The sequence below is a fragment of the Brachyhypopomus gauderio genome, chromosome 15, assembly GCF_052324685.1.
Source record: "Brachyhypopomus gauderio isolate BG-103 chromosome 15, BGAUD_0.2, whole genome shotgun sequence".
Lineage (NCBI taxonomy): Eukaryota > Metazoa > Chordata > Actinopteri > Gymnotiformes > Hypopomidae > Brachyhypopomus > Brachyhypopomus gauderio.
This window is the reverse complement of record NC_135225.1, coordinates 7,078,573-7,098,258: the sequence shown is the minus strand read 5'-3', so window position 1 is coordinate 7,098,258 and position 19,686 is coordinate 7,078,573. Positions and strand designations below refer to the sequence as shown.

General features: G+C 45.5%; 1 protein-coding gene across 2 annotated transcripts in view; it reads left to right on the top strand.

The window, feature by feature from the left end:
- The window catches only part of slc24a3 (solute carrier family 24 member 3), a 60,293-nt gene that overhangs the window by 33,683 nt on the left and 6,924 nt on the right, over nucleotides 1–19,686 (top strand). For both annotated transcript variants that reach the window (XR_013121310.1, XM_076974723.1), the window contains exons 3-12: nucleotides 11,100–11,176; nucleotides 14,299–14,373; nucleotides 14,474–14,558; nucleotides 14,664–14,767; nucleotides 17,251–17,325; nucleotides 17,824–17,849; nucleotides 18,017–18,070; nucleotides 18,245–18,372; nucleotides 18,461–18,621; nucleotides 19,098–19,368. Coding sequence is in view for 1 of the 2 variants with exons in the window: in XM_076974723.1 (XP_076830838.1) it covers nucleotides 11,100–11,176; nucleotides 14,299–14,373; nucleotides 14,474–14,558; nucleotides 14,664–14,767; nucleotides 17,251–17,325; nucleotides 17,824–17,849; nucleotides 18,017–18,070; nucleotides 18,245–18,372; nucleotides 18,461–18,621; nucleotides 19,098–19,368 (1,056 nt within the window). In the remaining variant the exon portion in view is untranslated. The remainder of the gene's footprint in view (nucleotides 1–11,099; nucleotides 11,177–14,298; nucleotides 14,374–14,473; nucleotides 14,559–14,663; nucleotides 14,768–17,250; nucleotides 17,326–17,823; nucleotides 17,850–18,016; nucleotides 18,071–18,244; nucleotides 18,373–18,460; nucleotides 18,622–19,097; nucleotides 19,369–19,686) is intronic.

Below are 19,686 nucleotides of genomic sequence, written 5' to 3'. Positions count from 1 at the left end.
CCATGCTAGCACGCTGACGGAGACCGTACGTCTCCCCTCACGCTGGCATGGAGGCAGCTGGCATATCGTACTGTAGGGATTAGAGACGAGGTCACTAGCAGTGCACCTACCTCTCAGCTGCAGTGGCCAAGGTGGGCAGCCTAGTCAGAGTGGCCACATTTATAACACAGCCATGCATCTAAGAGCAAGTCGTTGGGGCGGAGCTACGGCTGTATTGATATAACATTGCGTGTTCGCTTTTGCGGTAAACCGCAGTTGTGCAGACATGTCCCAAATCAAGGGCGTAAGCTGCTGTTGGTGGAGGAGAAGATTGAGGGAGTATTCCACATCCCATATGACTTACCAGTTTAATTATTCTGTTCTTCAGTTTTCAGTTAGCACTCAATTATCACACCTGGAATGAAGCAAAGGCTCTGCCTTTCTTGTGTATCCAAGGAAACAAAGAAAGAAAGCCACGAAAAAGAGAAGGTGGTTGTAGGTATGTGTCACCATGGTATAACATTTAAACCAGACCGCCCTAGCCCAAAAATCTTAGCTACATTCGATGTCAAGCCAAATAAATCAGAATACACTGGATTCTGTTCACACTTGTAGTGGTTTTGTTTTTTGTTTCCATTTATAGATGATTGTGTAAGCTCCAAAATCCACAGAATCAACCACAGTGCTTGTTTAATTTTATATTTTACTCCTTCTAGCCTCTATTTAAGGTTTACAAAAAAGGCACAAATTAGCATCTAATCACCATAAAGTTAAATATAGCTTTTACAAGCCCTGTTGGGCATTGTTCATAAAAAAGCCCTATCTCCTGGTGTCTGCTGAACGGTGTATGGGATTAGGATGAATTATTTTTTAAACGACTGAATTGCGATATGTGTGGGTGCTTATGTAAGCAGCAGGGATGGGTAGATGGCATTTCTGCTGTTTCTCAGAGTCTGAGAGTCTGGGGACCCCCTGCAGGAAGTTCTGGTAGTGCTTAGAAATGCTGTGTGTGTGATCAGATATTCTCATTCTTCCTTCTGCCTGTCTGCATATGTGTGTGAATTTGTTTCATGAGCAGTTTGACACCTGAAAATATTACGTTTCTCATCAATACTTTCTGTGGAAGGAGGTCATTTATTTGACCTTGTGATTAATTTGTGATTAAGTAAACAAATTAGAGACATTACCCTTACCATCAATAAATTTCAGTCAAATAATGAAACAGTTGTCTTAACCAAAGCAACCAAATTATTTCATGACAGTTTTACGTAATACAATTAAAACACTTCTGCTAACAGTCTGGCCTATTTAATAGCCTGCATGTAGTCTTGATGCTTTGCCAACTGACTTTTTCAAAGACATATTCAGCCCTGCAGCAGCTGAGCGGCTCTTACACATCAGGCATATTCTCACAATCACTAAACACAGCTGCCAGTAAGCTGCTCCAGAAAAATACAACTCTGAATGCTTCCACACATAACAGCTACAGAGCAGTCTCAAATCTCCCTGTCATGAGCAAGATAACTGAGGAAGTGTTGTATAACCAATTATTCGATTTTCGTCTATGTAAATGGAAATCTTGACCAAGTCCAGTCGGGTTTCTGACCCCACAGAGGCTGTTTTTAGACTGTACTCATACAAGCACTAAATGATTGATAAACTGACTGATTGATCGATTCAACTTTACTTTCACTCCTTACGAATGAAATCCAACAGTAGTGAAAAATAATAGCACTGTGCAAAATCAGAAAAGCGCAAGAGAAGAGTGTGTGTGTGTGTGTGTGTGTGTGTGTGTGTGTGTGTGTGTGTGTGTGTGTGTGTGTGTGTGTGTGTAGTGTAGTGTAGTGTAGTGTAGTATGTGGTTCGGCAGAGTTGTTAGAAGAAGCTGGACCTGAGCCGACTGGTTTTGGCATGGATGCTCCTGTAGCTCCTCGCGGATGGCAGGAGGTTCTAGGGCAGGTATCACCAAATGGCGGACCGCGGTCCGGATCCGGACCCGAACGCCGTCCTGTCCGGACCCAATCACATTCCTGATTAACTGGATACGGACCCAAATGCCAAAAAAATTTAAACGGGAGACTATATTTTAAAACGCAGAATTTATTTTCAGACGAGTGTTACGTTCACCACCCATTTGAGTGTTACGTTCAACCCCCCCCCGCTCAACAACTTTCGTTCGCCACCCCCCCCCGCTCAACAACTTTCGTTCGCCACCGCGAACCCGGACCTAAGGTCTGAGCTATCTGCCAAAAATGGACCGCGGAAAGATTTAATTGATTACCCCTGTTCTAGGGTGTGTGGTTGGGTTGGGAGGAGGTTCTAGAATGTGTGGGTTGGGAGGAGGTTCTAGAGTGTGTGGTTGGGTTGGGAGGAGGTTCTAGAATGTGTGGGTTGGGAGGAGGTTCTAGAGTGTGTGGTTGGGTTGGGAGGAGGTTCTAGAGTGTGTGGTTGGGTTGGCAGGAGGTTCTAGAGTGTGTGTCTGGGTTGGCAGGAGGTTCTAGAGTGTGTATCTGGGTTGGGAGGAGGTTCTAGAGCAGGGGTACTCAACTGGCGGACCGCGGTTCGGATCCGGACCCGAACGCAGTCTTGTCCGGACCCAATCTCATTCCTGATTAAATGGATACGGACCCAAAAAAAACCTGAGCATTTATTTCAGGGCTATAGGGCTATTGAAAAAACACTCCGTCACGAGTGTTACGTTTGCAACCCCCGGTCAACAACTTACGTTTGCCACCCCGCTCAACTACTTACTTTTCGCCACATGTGCAGTGGGGCCCATGGGGATCAGAGGAGATAGACGTTTCTTCTCCAGCCTCCTTCTTCAGTATCTTCAGTAAAGATCCTGCTGCACCTTTTTAACCAAAACCTTCTAACCAGGGCAGGGTATATGACTGCAGTTCTGAAATCTCTACCCTACTTAGTTATATGAAATTTTCATCTTTTTGACCAAACCTTCCAAAGGTGATAGATCCACGTCATATGTTTTATTATCTAATTGTTTTATTTTTGTGTGAAACACTGTTAATAGCTACTGTGTATGAAAGTGCTACACAAATGAACGTATATTCTGGCCAGAGCGCCTGCTGGACTGGCTAGCTTAGACACTTTCAGCCTTCACAGTTACACCATACTGTTCTCTATGTACTGGTGGATTTGTATTATTAGAAGTCGCACTTTGTTCTGAATCGAATTGCCTGTACTTTATAATGCAATTCGTGACTGAGTCGCAGTTTGCACTGTGGGCTGAGCTGGAGGAAGCCCACTCCAATGTGACAAATGTAGTCAGGCACTTGTGAATAGCGCTAATTGAATCCAGGCCTAATTGGGCACAGTGTCTGAACAGAAGTTGAGGAGACAGATTGCAGGGACAAGTAGCACCGTAAGTGTGCGAATCATGTCATTAATTAACAGTCCTCTGTGTCCCTTCTCAGCTTCCGTACCATGGCCGCTTGAGCAAGATGCACATTTTCAATAAGCAGCTCAGTCATGCCCCAAAACTCCAAAAATGCCATTGATAGAGAGAAAGGACAAAAACAGAAGAGACAGAGGAATTGCCCTCGCTGCTTCTAACAACACTGGTGAAATGGCTCAGTAGTGATTATGTATTTATGATTCATTTGTAAATGAGATACCAGAGGCTAACTGTTAAAGTAGAAATACTTCGCTTCTGTACTTAAGTACAGCGTCTCGTTAACTCTGCTGCTGCCTTCACTGAACACTTGAGCTTCGTAATCTAGGTTCACTTGACACGCTGTTACTGCAGCAAGGGTCCGCGCGGCAAAAATGACGCAATCGCGGTGGCTCCGCCCATGCGCGTTAACCACGCGCGCAGTCGCGTCGCCAGGTCGTGCACCTCTCGATTTTTGTGCGTGTGAAGTTACAAGGTGGAATTTATGCACTTGTACGGCACTTTGAAGGTCCATTTTCAGTATTTTCCAGCACCTTCAGCTTCATTTACATATTTATACAAATACACATATATTCGAAATTATTCCAAATAATTCGCTTTTTATCTAATTAAAAGAGATGGTACCGTGTTTGGTAACAGCAGAAGAGTGCAGTAAGCACTAGTTAGGTTAGATATCTTAGCTAACTAACCTAATTATGTTCATGGCGTGCTGCAGAATTCACTTAACATTAGCTGGCAATAAAGGCGACGTGCTGACTAATCATGTGCCCATTTTATAGTGTAGTGTTTTTATAGGGTAAGGGCATTTATTGGGGGTAAACGCAGGGCAGTAAGCTCACCCTTAGAATCCGACGGACGGATTTTACGTCCAAAATACACCTCGTTTTCTCAGCTAAATTATGGCGAATTTGTACTTTTGCGTCAAACCTACAACGTTTGCAGTTTTTTGTGTACGAAGTGTTAACCCCAGTTTTTTAAGTACATACAGAACACTTGTATTTGTGATCTTTGACATCTTTGATTTGTAAGTGATATATAAAAACAATTGATAATCAAACTTTGATGGCTTTCTTTAATTAATTCAAAACACAATACTTGTACTTTTTACTTTCAGTACTTGAGTAATAAATTTTAGACTAAACTACTTGCAATACTCAAGTACAAAAATGCTGAATACTTCTGTACTTCTACTTAAGTAAAGTTTTTAAAGAACACTTCAACTTCTACTCAAGTAAATGTTTTGATAGAGTACTTGTACTTTTACTCAAGTATGGGTCTCGAATACTTTATACAACACTGGTCATACACTGGACTGAATGTCCCTTCAGTATTACATCAAAGAACGTAAACAGGAAATTAGGTTTGAGTGAAGATTAAAGTCATTTAAACAGACTCAGCTGTTGAGTTTCTTATGGTAGTTAATGCCACAAGCTGACCAGATTGTGGAGTTGTAACTGTCACCTCTGCTGAATAAATGCCACACTGATGCAAGTAAAAACGGGAATCTCCAAAACAGGAGATTCCCATGTGTCCAAATTTCCCATGGACACAGAAAGGCTGAGAACTAAAGAGAAGTTCTGTATTTGTATTTGTCTGTGGATTTTGGTAAAACCAAAGCAGTCATATTGAAATAAATATCAGGACAGTGTCATGTCAGTATGACACAGTGTCAGGCTAACACTATCAGTGAAGATTTCATTTGCAAGGGACTGTAAAAGATGCCTTGTTTGAAGATAAACAAGTATATGTAGGCGTAGAACCCCTGACTCGTCCCTCGGGCATGTCTGTGTGTGTTTACATCCGTCTACGTGTGTTTACGTGTGTGTATGTGTAGGTTTGTCTTTATTAGGTCGTATATGAGCCGTGTCACTTGACCTGACATATTGCACCTGCATCTTGTTTACGTCTATTTAAGTGTGAGTGTTGGTTTGCACTTCTTGTCAGTCATTGTTCTGACTTCCGTTCCGTTCCATTCTGTGGCCAGAACTGGTTTTGTCCTGCCTCTGACTTCCTCCTCTTAAAGGATGATGGTTACAAAGTGCTCAGATGCTCCCAGCAAATAGCTCACTCAGGCCCAGCGTAGAAACGTGTTTAAGAGAAAATTATTACGTTGTGTGGATCATGTGGCCATGACTACAGGTACCCTGAAGCCTCTGTGTTATGTCTGAGTAGGAAAGGCAGAGAGACCTCTGTCTTTAACTAAGTCTGTGTTCACATCCTCTATATCGTACAAACTAGATTTTCCCAAATAACTCCTTCCTGATTCCACAGCTGGCAATAATAGTTCTTTGTCTGCACTAGATTTGTAAGAGGACATTGATAGTGAACCTCCAGCAATGCTAAACAATGCTCAAAAATTTCAATATAAAGGGAATAATTTTTTGTTTCAAATAGAGAAAACTGTAGAGAGCAGCAGTGATATTTTTTTTTACTTCTAATACTCTGTTGTTGATCACTCTTCTAATATCACCCAGTTGTCCTACAATCAGTGGAGACTTAACCCAAGCTGTCAGGGTCACGTACGTGACATTATCAGATCAACAGCAGCCCTTCTCTTTTACATGTATTACAAAGGGATAAAAATAAATATTAAACAGAATGGATTTAGTTATTGCCCGTCTTATTTAATGCTGTGAAATCACATTAGGGTTCAAGTACGTACTATGGGAACAAGTACATACTTTCATCCGATCTCCACAATATTGGTGTCAAACTATTCACAAGAATTTCTTCATCAATAATTATCAACAACATTTGACATTTGCATACATTTGCATATAGGCTGCATACAGTATATGGTATTGCAGCTTTGCCATATATGACCTATATTGCTATAACTCAAAAGCCATGCAAGTGATCAACTCTTAATCTGAAACAGTTTTACAGATTGAGGTTCTTGTGAGATGTGCCAGTGCCAAGTTTGCCCTACAGAAGCACTACAGTACACAAAACCCTCTAAAATCATCAAAATGCTTCCATTCTGTTGCACAATACAGACAAATAATGGGTCTTGTACGATTCAGATCTATGAGCTTAATAACTTTGTATTTACATCTTATAACAAAAAGTACACCACTTGACCAGAAATGAACCTTTTACTTCACCAACATTTCTTTTTTATGTGTCATATATCGCTTTCAGTGGTTACAATTACAAACCATTGCTGCATGAGATTATAAACGTTATCTGTCTAGGGCTATTATGAACAGAAGACTTGCAAATTCCTCCCTCACTTTTCTATAATCGTGCATGTTATATACAAAATTTAATACAACTGCTATGAATAACTTGTGTTTGAACACTAGCAGGATAGGTGTAAGTAGTAAAATTGCTTGAAGAAATGTACTTTTTCCACTGGATATGACAATATTTACTGAAATGGACATTCACAAGGGATTCAAATAACCTGAGTTTATTTCCACTGGTCATTTTTATGGTGAAGTCAAGCCATGTCTGCGTCAGAGAGGAGACGAGAGTTCCGGAACAGTTTAATAACGGAACCAATGAACCAAGGAGCGGTGAGACAACACCCGACACGACGGAACACCCGACACGACGGAACACCCCGGACGTTCTGAACATTTAATGAACGTCAGACATGCAGCCTACATGTGGGGTTTAACTTCATGTACTAACAAGCAAAGAGAACAAGAGGCAGGATCTTTGGTTCCGTTATTGTTACGAAATGTGGAAGAGGACGAATAGGGAGGCGTGGCTACAAACGAGGGAATTAACAGGAGCGCTGCACCAGCTGGAGAGGCATTACCACTGCCCCAGTACACATGCAAGGAGGAGCCAAGCCAAAACAACAAGCAAAGGGAACAAGAGGCAGGTGAAACGTGTAAGAGCACAAACAGGAAGAAGGGAGGCACCTTGGTAAAGTTTGTTTGGTAAACGACCACAACACAAGCACATGGAGTAGCTGAACCACCGCACTATGACAGCAGTGTGTAAAAAGTCATCGAGTCTTTGCTGTCGTAGGATTCTGTCACAGGAGTCCATAAAAGTGCCTGAAATTGTGCTTTTAGTTGACATTAAAATCAGTGAGGAAAACTTTTCCTCACCTCCCCTTACAACTAATCCCATCTGAACAGGGCTTGAACAGTGCTCAAAGTTTGACAGATGTGTCACCTTTATACTTGTAGTTAATCTTTTGAAGCCAACAAATACCCAAGAGCCCTGAGGTGATCTTAAGAGGAAACAGGTGTAGATGTGCAGAGCAGAGTTTCCCCATCAATAAAATGTTCAAAGTCAGCTGTCCGTGTGATTGACTTCTAGAGCTGCCACTGAAGCTCTGCAGTTCTGGTTGTGTGTTCAAGTGTCTGGGACCTTGTTATGTTATGTTCTAGTATTGTTATGTTCTAGTACATCATGCTGTCAATCAGAGGTTAGGTTCTAATATTTGGAGAGCTTGATATATTGCTAATTCTCATAGGAAATTAGTTTTTTAAGCTTTTTTTCCCTCTTGATATTAGAAAAGACAACACATCAAATACCCAGGGGATGTCCTGTATTAATTGCCAGGCTTAAAGAATACCAGGCAATAACCAGAAGCAGGATGAAGAGGCAGTTCTTAGTTCTCCACCACAGCTCTGTCCGTCTGACCCGCACGGAGGCAACCGGGCAGGTGTTCAGTTCACTCCCCTTTAGCACAACTGTGGAGCTCCTGCAGCTCCATCCAAACTTCTCAGATCTTTGGCGTATGCTTTGTTGAACCATTGGACTAAGTGGTAGATTTTTCTCTCCCTCTCTTTAGTTCTGTCTGTCTCTCTATCCCTTTCTGTCTGTTTCTTCCACCTTTTTCAAAGAGGACATGTGTGGCCTGTTATACATTTTGCAGAATTAGAGGGTGAAAAGGTAAAGGTCACACGGTAATCTGTGCAGTATTAGTGCTGTTTGAACACACACACACATTCACAATAACATACAGTACATACATATACATAAATCATCTTTTCTTATCAAACAACATACCAAGGATAAAAGAGAATGTCCTAATAAATGACAGATATTTGGTACTCTTTGTACACTTTAATACATTACCATTATGCTAATGCGACTTTTCACATTACTTTCTGGGGAAGTATGTAACATCTGTCTGGCAGTACACATGTGGGCTAAGATTTCTGTTCAGGATTAAAGGAACTAAAGTGATCTGTGATGTTTTTTTTTTTTTTTTTTCATTTTATTCATTTAAAATAAAAATGATGTTCAGTCTATATAAGAATTCTTAACAAATTATTTTGTAAGTGAACTAAAAGATACCAGTATTCAGGGCTGGTGACCCTTGACCCATTGTAGGGCACCAATAAACTGCACATTTCGCTAAGTATTCATGTATCTCAACAACAGAAACTCTTAATTGCATCACTGAGGCTTAATTGACAGCAGATGTTACTCCCCCCTGTGGTTTTGGTTGTTACTAAGCACCAAGTCCACTGCACAGGTTCGCCAGTGACTGTATGACAACAGGTTCCATCTGCACCATTAGATATGCAGCAACATGTTTTGATGTTTAACTCTTTGAACGCTGATTATTTGTTCTTAAGCCTTGGCAAGGACATGGAGAGAGTGTCACTGAACATTTCATTGGTCTGTGGTTCTCAGTGTGTGTTGCACGAGGAAACCTCATTGTGAAGTTAATGTTTTAAGAGAGTGGTGCTCTCTGAGAGGTGCATTGCTATGGTTTATGGTATATTGATGTGGACATGTCCTTCCTACTGGCCATTAGTGTCCTGCAGTCCCACCAGAGAAGAGGCTGATTGGGACATTTCTTCTCCCTCTGCTATATCCACCCCACAGTGCACTTGTGTAGAAACAGGAGAGCTGTATAGTCTGGGGCTAGCTTTTGGGCTTTACATGCCCTATTGTAAGTTATTTAAGTAGGCAGAGGCAGCACACTTTTCTGAGTGGAACATGAATGTTTATTAGAAATGACATTACAATTATGAATGTTGATTCCTTTATCTCTTTATGGAGAGACTTGATTCGGGCTGACTATTTGACAATTGTTTGGTTCTGTTATCCGTGTTTCTGTAGTTAAACAGAGATTAATCACGTGCTTTTATGAGGAGTGATTGTTTAACACTAGTGATACACGCCAGAGCTGTGCACCACAGTCTGTAAGAAGACCAGACCTGAATGTGTGTCTCTCGAAACGTGTCTCTTGAAAGAAAACTACAGACACGAGTGGGCCAACCTAGCCAGGCACACCTGCTGTCTTAAGAGGGGAAAAAAAGATGGCTTTGGCTTTCATTTATCTACTCTTCATCAATCTATTGGCAGTGGTGGAGTGATGGTTTCCTGCTCTTGGTTTATATGAGATCTCATAGCTCTGAGTTCACTGATTTAGACCAACACCCTGGGGAAGAGGTTCAGTCAGCCAAATGACATAGGATCAGAACCATAACAGCAGCAAATAAGAGAAAAATCATTTTATTTTTTTTTGAAAAAATCAGTTAAAATAAACAAAATAAATGAATAAAAGAAAATACTATTTTTTCAAAGAGACATTTTGATGGTACACAAGACCAGTGGAAATTACACTACATTATGTTAACATCTTTCCTCCCAGGATGATGCATTTCACCTGTCTTCTCCAGTCCTCTCTCTCCTGACCAAGTCCTTGTGTGTGGTACTTTGGCAGTGGCCAAGAGGTTGGCGCACACTTACCACTCACCTGTTCACTGGGAGAATCGAGCAATCACCCTGTCACACACAATACAACCTCCTTATGGTTGCCATCCAGTGCAGGGGCATGATAACGTCCTTCTCTAATCTCCCTCGTTCTCTAACCTTCTGGAAAAAGTGTCTCCAGTAAAACAAACCCACACATTTAGGTTGGCGTCAGGAAGAATGACAGGACGAATGGGGGGGGGCAGGAGGCAGGAGTCAGGCTCTTGTTTAATGAAGTGGAATTTAGCTTGTAAGGACGCAGTGCTGTAAACCCAGCCACACCGAGAGAGTTCAGCTGTAAGCCGAGCTGATGCGTCCACTCACCCGTACACGCGGCCTCGTGTCTCGGGGGTCTCGGAGCGTTTCGCACGGCGCCACGCTCTCCCTGCCGCTGACGTCATGGCAGCAGGCGAACGAGGGCGATTTTAGCGCTTGAGCGAACTCGGCGCTGACTCCGCTCTTCCCGCTGTGTTCCGGGCTGCTGCAGCCTGCCCAGCCTAACAGGAGCCCCTGCTGAGGCCTCCGCCTCACGCAGGCCTGGGGCGCTCGTGAATGGCTTGTTAGCGGAGCGGCTATGCTCCAAGAGCCCCAGTAACAGCTCAGTAGCCTGCAGGAAAATCGGCAGCTGCAAATCGCGCGTGGCCCGCTCTGATTGTTGTCGTGTGTGCTTAACCCTGGCGCTGGAGTCTCGGTCTTCGGGCCCCAGTGCTGGGATGAGGTCTGCATTGTGCACTGGTCATGTGTTATTCTTAAGCGTCACTAAAGCAACACAGCAATGGGTTTTTTGTCGTTGTTTTTTTCCATCACCTCAAACCCATAATTGCAAAAAAGTTTCCTAAATCCAGGAAGGCGGTATAACTAGAGTGCAGTTTGTGCCTTCAGGTATCTTCCGTGAGTTGAGTGAAAGCAAATCTGAGCTTCGTTATTCTGCAGAATGCCAGGGATGCGTCTTCTCTGAGGTGCTTGAGTGCTGTTTCACGTGTGTTCAGGTGAGTAGTTGCTACTGTAATGATGTTCGTGTTGGTTTTGTCCTCAGGTATACACGAGTTCCCGCGGGATGTTTTCACCAACGAGGAGCGAATGGAAGGGGCTGTAGTTCTTCACATCATGAGTGTGAGTGTCTCCACAGCTACGTCAGCGTTTGTGCACCAGTGTCACACATCGGTCTGCTGGGCCTCACAGAGTCTCGCTGTACATGTTTGTTGTGGCATCTAAAAGAGTTTTTAAGGATATAAGCCTTTACACTAACCTCCAGTTTGGGTTCTGTAGAGATGGATGCTATTTGTTCCAGAAAATTCCAGCACGTTGCGGTTTACTTTGCCCAGAGTTTGAAAAGAACTGGCAGCAGCAGAACTTCACCAGCACGGCGTCGTTTCCTAAAACATTGAGTTGGCCTGCAGTCCCTGTCATCTTCAGGAGAAACAATTCCAGCCATTTCACCATTCAGCAGTGATCACTGTGTTACAGAAACACAGACAGATCAGCTTTATAATGCTTACATCAAATGAGGAAAAGTTTCAAATGTAGAAGGGCAAGATAACAGAATAAAACAGCATAATTACTGATAGAGTTTGGCCAACAGATTTGAAATAAATTGCCCATAAGTCACTTTACATATGAAGAAACGTCAGTGTCTTTGTTTCTTAGTTCTAAAAACTAAGACGCTGTATTTTTTAGGGTTGGTAGACACCCGGCACCTCAGCTCTGTCTACATGGCTACTATAAATACAGTTGGATAAGGGTTTGAAAAACATTGTAGCCCTCCACTGTATAAAATCCCAAACAAGAGTTTTTTTTAATATTATTTGTTACATTTATGTAGCACCTTTCTCATAGTCAAGGTCACTTCACAAAGAACAGAGGGGGGGCAACAAGTGAGTGCAAACAGACTTACACGGACTTTCCTCCTAGCCCCGCCTCCTAGCCCCTCCTCCTGCCCCACCTCCTAGCCCCTCCTCCTAGCCCCTCCTCCTGCTCTCTGATGTAATTTATTTGAGATCTGGCCTGTGATTGTGGCTCTCTGTATTTTCATGGTTTTATCTCAATTGGCTTGTCCTTAAACTCTTACCAGAAGTACTATTTACAACAGTGCTTGTGGGGGCCCCAGAAAGAGGCTTCATTTTGCAGTGTGTGTGCTGGAGGTCTGTGCTTGTGTATGCATGGCCATTTAGTCACACCCCTTTAGATCCACAGGCCCGATGACACAGGACTCACATTAGTCTATAGAACCCCGGACCAGCCCACTTCTCCAGTGGCTTTCTGCACACTATTTGTATTGTTTAGTTCAGGACACTACTTTATTGTTTGATTTAGGACACTACTTCATTGTCTGATTTAGGACACTGCTTGTATTGTTTACTGTTTTTTTCCCTTTAAAATCTGGGAAAGATGTGTTTGCAGAGCAGGCAGAAAGTTTAAGGAAACGGCGTGAGCTTGGTGGAGAATACTGAGACTTGCTCCATGGTGCATTCTGCAGTTTTGTGCTGCTAACATCATCTCTCTTTCTCTCTCTCTCTTTCCATCTGTCAGTCTGTGTCTTTTTTTGACACTCACACAGTCATGAAGTTGGAACTTCAGAAATGTTAACAAATGGTTTGTGAGAGCCAAGCGTGCTGGGAGCGGGGGAGGGCAGCTGAGCACAGGAGAGCCATGAACAGGATGGTGGTGCAGCTTGGTCAGCAGTAATGCACGAGCGCTGTCTCTCGCTGCCGTGTGCACGCAGAGGATCACAGCCACTCTTACAACCTGCTTATAATAGATGCTGTCTGTTAAGGGACACGGAGCGAAAGTCTCACTTGTCTTGGTGGATATTCTGGGGACAGAGGTGGTGTGTACTCCGTGTGTGCGCGCGCGCAGAGGGAGAGGGAGACCGAAAGATGGAGAGATTTAGAGAGAGGTTCAGGAAGACAGAGAGAGCAAGACTGCATAGTAGGTGCTCTATGCAAACTGCTGCACTTCGCTTAACCGATCATCTTCACTCTGGTCTTCAGGGGAGCACAGCAAGCTTGCGTGAGAAACGCCATACGTCATCACCCACATGTTCGTTTGGGAGAGTGTGTGTAGGGTAATTGTGAAGCTCATGGTCTTGCACTAAAGAGTGATGGTCTGTTTAGGTCTCCTGATCACTCGTCGGCTTGCAGGCAGCACGTAGCGATGAGGAGTTTACATGTCTGTGTGTGGAGGGACTAGGCACTGTGCATGAGAACATGCTTCTCAAACCCGTCCTGTGAGGCCCATGTCCTGCTTATTGTGTGTTTTCCTCATCCGGACACACCTGAGTCATCTGGATAATGGCCAGATTTGTTGGAAACAGAATCAAGTATGGTGTGTGGGGTTAAGCACCTCTGGCATATGAATGCTCACATCCAGAGAGACTGAGAAAGTCACGTTCTACTGGTCACACTGTCAGGACAAGCAGACGCTGAGCTGCCATATGCATGCACACACACACACACACACACACACACACACACACACACACACACACACACACACACACACACACACAATCACACACACACACACACACACACACACACACAAACGTATGATGCCAGAACACCTATGTGTTCTGAGCAGAGCAGGTCCACTGGGGAGACCTGGGTCTGATCTGGCCATGTCTTCTGGGGAGAGCTTGGTCTGAGAAGGGCAGGTCTCCTGGGAAGATCTGGATCTGAGCAGGGCAGGTCTACTATGGAGAGCCGGGTCTTAGCATGGTAGATCTACTGGGGAGAGCTGTGTCTGAGCAGGTCTACTAGCAGGTCTACAATTCATACTTACCCTGCATGGACCCTGCATTACTACATAGATTCATAGATCATTGTTTGAGGAGTGGTTGTGAAACTAAAGAGGGAAAGGCAATCCTGTAGTGTAGCATCAGTGTGAGGGAGAGTCCCAGCTGAGAACATCACTGCAGGACTTTAGCTGGCAGAGAGGGGGCGCACTTCTACATGTAAAACTGAGCCATTCATGAAATCAATAAAAAAAGACAAATTCCTCTGCACACACAAGTGTCATGTAGTCTGCTTCATGCTCATTTATAATATATATGATAATTTGCGAATAAATTGAATTTTGCAGAACCTTTTTTTAAAGGAGTAATTTTTTACTCCTTGTGTGTGGGAATATGGCATTGCATGTGGGAATATGTGGTGTTAATCTATACATTAGTTTGAATGATGTAAGTCACCAACTAACTCTCTCTCTCTCTCTCTCTCTCTCTCTCTCTCTCTCAGGCCATGTACATGTTTTACGCCTTGGCCCTGGTGTGTGATGATTACTTTGTACCCTCCATGGAGAAGATTTGTGAGGTAAATAATGAATCAACTCTAGGTAGTTTTCCCTGTATGCTATCATGCTAAACACTTGAATGCATGCTTTGAACTCTGTCCGTGTGTGTGTGTGTGTCAGCGTCTGCACCTTAGTGAGGATGTCGCCGGGGCAACGTTCATGGCAGCGGGCAGCTCCGCCCCAGAACTCTTCACCTCTGTGATAGGTCGGCTTCTCTCTTCCCCACAGTGTCTCTTAGTAACCACAAATCTCACCGACAGGATGCAGCTTGCGACTTTAACTGTGCTGTCATCTCTCCTCTGTGTGCTAGGAGTGTTTGTCACCAAGGGAGACGTGGGAGTCGGAACGATTGTAGGTTCGGCCGTCTTCAACATCCTGTGCATCATCGGAGTGTGTGGGATATTTGCTGGGCAGGTACTCAACATACTCGTAAAATACTCGGTGTTTAAGAGTTTGGGACTTTGTGGCTTTGTGAGTAATCACTGCTGACGGGGTCAGATCTGTTACTGCACCAGACGGCTGTTTTGTGGTTCCCTATGTAGCGTGATATCCTATTACCTACATGGCCACCTGCTTCATGCACCACACCTGTTGCCCTGGAAGTAATAACCCCATGCAGGTGCCCCCTCTCCCTTACCTACAGGTGGATAGACAAGGAAACTCAGGCTGCTGAGAAACGCTTTTACAGACTTCAAGTACTGAGGCCAGTTGTCTGTCCTTTTAACTCATGCATTAACAATCGCACGCCCACGCACGTTCAAAGCACTTGCTCGCAGTGACCTCAGCCTGGAATGAGAGGAACAGGGCAGGGGGGCAGGTGTGCCGCCCACCGCCATCTTAAAAGCCCGCCGCAGCTGCACAGCCCATCGTCGCCATGGCCACAGGGCAAGCAGAGCGCGGCACCTGCAAGGGAGTCTCAGCTGCGTCGCTGTGGTGCGTCGCTGTGGTGCGTCGCTGTGGTGCGTTGCCGTAGTGCGTTGCCGTAGTGCATTGCCGTGGTTCGTTGTTGTGGAGCGTTACCGTGGTGCGTTGCCGTGGTGCGTTGCCGTGGCGCGTTGCCGTGGCACGCTACTTCCGGTGCTCAAGCAGCAGCTTTTTATAGCAAGGCGCACGCTCCTGGCGTGACGCACATCCACATCTTACCCCTTCATCCCATTGGCTGACTACAGGATTCAGACAGGAAGTTGGACTTTATAAGGTATTCATTCCTGGTGTCTGTGCAAAATGAGTGGATTTCTGATCAGTGTCTGGACACTTTGAGGCAAAAGTCCTTCGATACGTTAAGCAAATCAGTCAGAGAATCTAGATTCCCTGCTGTGTAACTGAATGGCTTTTCACAGTGAGATCGTCTGTTAAGTGGAGTGAGATGTGAACTTGTGCACAGACAATTGTACTGCGTTATGTCACAGATATACAGTATACACGCACATGCATAATCACACAGAAGAAAGATGGATTTAGATGAATATATGTGTCCTTAAGGCTCATTGAGAATGAGCATGCCATTTTAGAAGAGCAGCAAATTTACGCGTATGAAAATGTACAAAAGTGACCTAATAGAAGGCACACTTGACTGAGATGTGTGGTGTTTTCTGTTAAATGCTGTTGCCTTGACTTCTTCTTGTGCTTTTGTAGCAGTACGTATCACACTGTCAGGTAGGGTGGACCTGTTCTGTACAGCAGTGATCTATAGCACTTATCTTTCAGTGCTGGCGTTGCCCTCTCTCTACCACCTCACCTACCCCTTCTGCCCCTCCCCTGCCCTCTCTCTACCACCTCACCTACCCCTTCTGCCCCACCCCCGCCCTCTCTCTACCACCTCACCTACCCCTTCTGCCCCTCCCCCGCCCTCTCTCTACCACCTCACCTACCCCTTCTGCCCCTCCCCCGCCCTCTCTCTACCACCTCACCTACCCCTTCTGCCCCTCCCCCGCCCTCTCTCTACCACCTCACCTACCCCTTCTGCCCCTCCCCTGCCCTCTCTCTACCACCTCACCTACCCCTTCTGCCCCGCCCCTGCCCTCTCTCTACCATCTCACCTACCCCTTCTGCCCCTCCCCCGCCCTCTCTCTACCACCTCACCTACCCCTTCTGCCCCTCCCCCGCCCTCTCTCTACCACCTCACCTACTCCTTCTGCCCCTCCCCCGCCCTCTCTCTACCACCTCACCTACCCCTTCTGCCCCTCCCCCGCCCTCTCTCTACCACCTCACCTACCCCTTCTGCCCCTCCCCCGCCCTCTCTCTACCACCTCACCTACCCCTTCTGCCCCTCCCCTGCCCTCTCTCTACCACCTCACCTACCCCTTCTGCCCCGCCCCTGCCCTCTCTCTACCATCTCACCTACCCCTTCTGCCCCTCCCCCGCCCTCTCTCTACCACCTCACCTACCCCTTCTGCCCCTCCCCCGCCCTCTCTCTACCACCTCACCTACCCCTTCTGCCCCTCCCCCGCCCTCTCTCTACCACCTCACCTACCCCTTCTGCCCCTCCCCCGCCCTCTCTCTACCACCTCACCTACCCCTTCTGCCCCTCCCCCGCCCTCTCTCTACCACCTCACCTACCCCTTCTGCCCCTCCCCCGCCCTCTCTCTACCACCTCACCTACCCCTTCTGCCCCACCCCCGCCCTCTCTCTACCACCTCACCTACCCCTTCTGCCCCGCCCCTGCCCTCTCTCTACCACCTCACCTACCCCTTCTGCCCCTCCCCCGCCCTCTCTCTACCACCTCACCTACCCCTTCTGCCCCTCCCCCACCCTCTCTCTACCACCTCACCTACCCCTTCTGCCCCTCCCCCGCCCTCTCTCTACCACCTCACCTACCCCTTCTGCCCCTCCCCCGCCCTCTCTCTACCACCTCACCTACCCCTTCTGCCCCGCCCCTGCCCTCCTCCCTTCTGTAGGCGGTACGTCTCTCCTGCTGGACACTGATGAGAGACTCTACATACTACACTATTTCAGTGACTACTCTCATCGTGGTGAGTACAGCTCTAAGTGCACCCCTATGTTCCACTAGTGTGGACCAGTGCAAACGTGTACGTGTAGAACACGTGTACCTCAGTATCACCCCAGACCCCAGCACACTTTAAGCACTGTGTGTATTAGTTTCATATATAATAAACATTGCAAACCAGAATATGGGATGTGTGAGTCTAAGCTGGCCAGATCTGCATGTTGCTAATTCGGCTGTTATATAATTCAGTTTTGAACTTCAGTGTTTACAGAATCCTTGACTCTTCTCTTATGATTAAAAGAACAAACGGTGAATAAAGTGATCAGCTTTTTATCACTCGTGGTTTGTGTGCCATTTCAAATATAATAGTAACTCAGACCTGATACAACTACTTCTGATGGTTTGTTTTTGATTTTTGTAGAAAGTTGCATAGTACTTCCCCCTGGTGGCAGATATATGTTAGTGCATTATACAGTTTAGGCTAAATAGTGTAAATGTCTTTTTTTTTCTTTTTTTTCTTTAGTTCATCTATGATGAAAAGGTGACATGGTAAGCATTTTCAGTATTGCTTACAGCTGCTTTTCAATCATTCTACAGTAGATTTTTCTGATTACCATTATAATTATGGTTTGTAGTGTTGGTTTATTTTTCAATGATTGCATATTATGTTCATATTTTGTTTTTTTTTATCATGTAATATGTGTTTTATTTTTAAGGTGGGAATCACTTGTCCTGATTGTGATGTACCTTGTTTACATTTTAATAATGAAGTAAGTCATGGGGCTTCCTTTCCTATGAATACAGATACTCATTTGGATTCAGTTACTAAGAATATTCTTTGCCTGAGACCCCAAAGTCAATGAATGTACCCATTAAACATAATGACGACAACATCTGTAGCCAAAGCCTATCTCTTAGCCGCTTCTGTCTGCTGTGTTGGTCAGGTGTAACTCGTATGTCGTGCGCTACTTCGAGCGGAGGAAGAAGAACTCTGCTAGCCTGGGCAACGGTACAGCCAGTAACACGGACCTGGATGACGGCTGTGACGCTACAGCCGTGCTGCTCAAAAAAGGTGAAGAGAACGACCTGCGTTCAGGATGAGGGGCTGCACTGCTAAGAGTGTATGTGTGTGAAGTGGGTTTGTGCTCTCCCTTGTGTAGCGAGTTTCGCCAGGACGCCCTCGGTGCTGATGGTGGACGAGCTGCTGTCTGCGTATCCCCACCAACTGTCCTTCTCTGAGGCTGGGATGAGAATCATGATCACCAGCCACTTCTCCCCACGAACACGGCTAACCATGGCCTCACGCATGCTGATTACAGAGGTCAGAACACACACACACACACACACAGATACACACACACATGCACACACACACACACACACACACACACACACACATATACATACACACACACATATACACACACACATGCACACACACACACACACACACACACACACACACTCACACACACAGACACGCACACACTCACACACACACAGACACGCACACACACGCACACACACCCACACACACGCACACACACACACACACACACACACACACACACACACACGCACACACACTCAAACACACACACACACACACACACACACACACACACACACACACACACACACAACCTGTTTATGACCACCACATGGGTGTGACCTTTGCGTTGGCCCTAATCCAGAGGTTAGGGTTAGGTTTGAAAATGACATATATTAGAACCTTTTGTCCATGTGTGATTAATAACATATATCATTTATCATAATATCATTTGTGAATGTGTGCAGAGGCAGCGTCTGATAAACAGTCGTTTCAGTAACGGTGACTCAGAGGTCACGGTGAGAATGGGTGGGAGGCGTGGGGTGGAGAACGGGCTGGCCATACCGGAGCGAGGGCTGCACGGCCACAAGGGGGCGCACCGCGACGACTACAGGGGAGGGCCCGACGGTGGCACTGACACAGACAACGAGAACGAAGACAACGAGAACAACGAGAACGATGAAGAGGAGGAGGAGGAAGACGAGAACGAGGGCCCCTTCGTCCCCTACCGCTGCCCAGGTAGCCTGTGCCGGCAGATTTAGCCATCGAAGACTTTTCTTGTTAGCACACATTTTGAATCACACATAACGCTAATTAATGTCAGCAGCTGATGATCTCAAGATATATTTTTTTCAAGATATCATTCCCTTATGAGCATTCACTCATGTATGTGTATGTGTGTCTGTGTGATCATGCTGATACATGTTTGTATGGGTGTGTGTGTGTGTGTGTGTGTGTGTGTGTGTGTGTGTGTGTGTGTGTGTGTGTGTGTGTGTGTATGCGTGTGTGTATGTGTGTGTGTGTGTGTGTGTGTGTGTGTGTGTGTGTGTGTGTGCG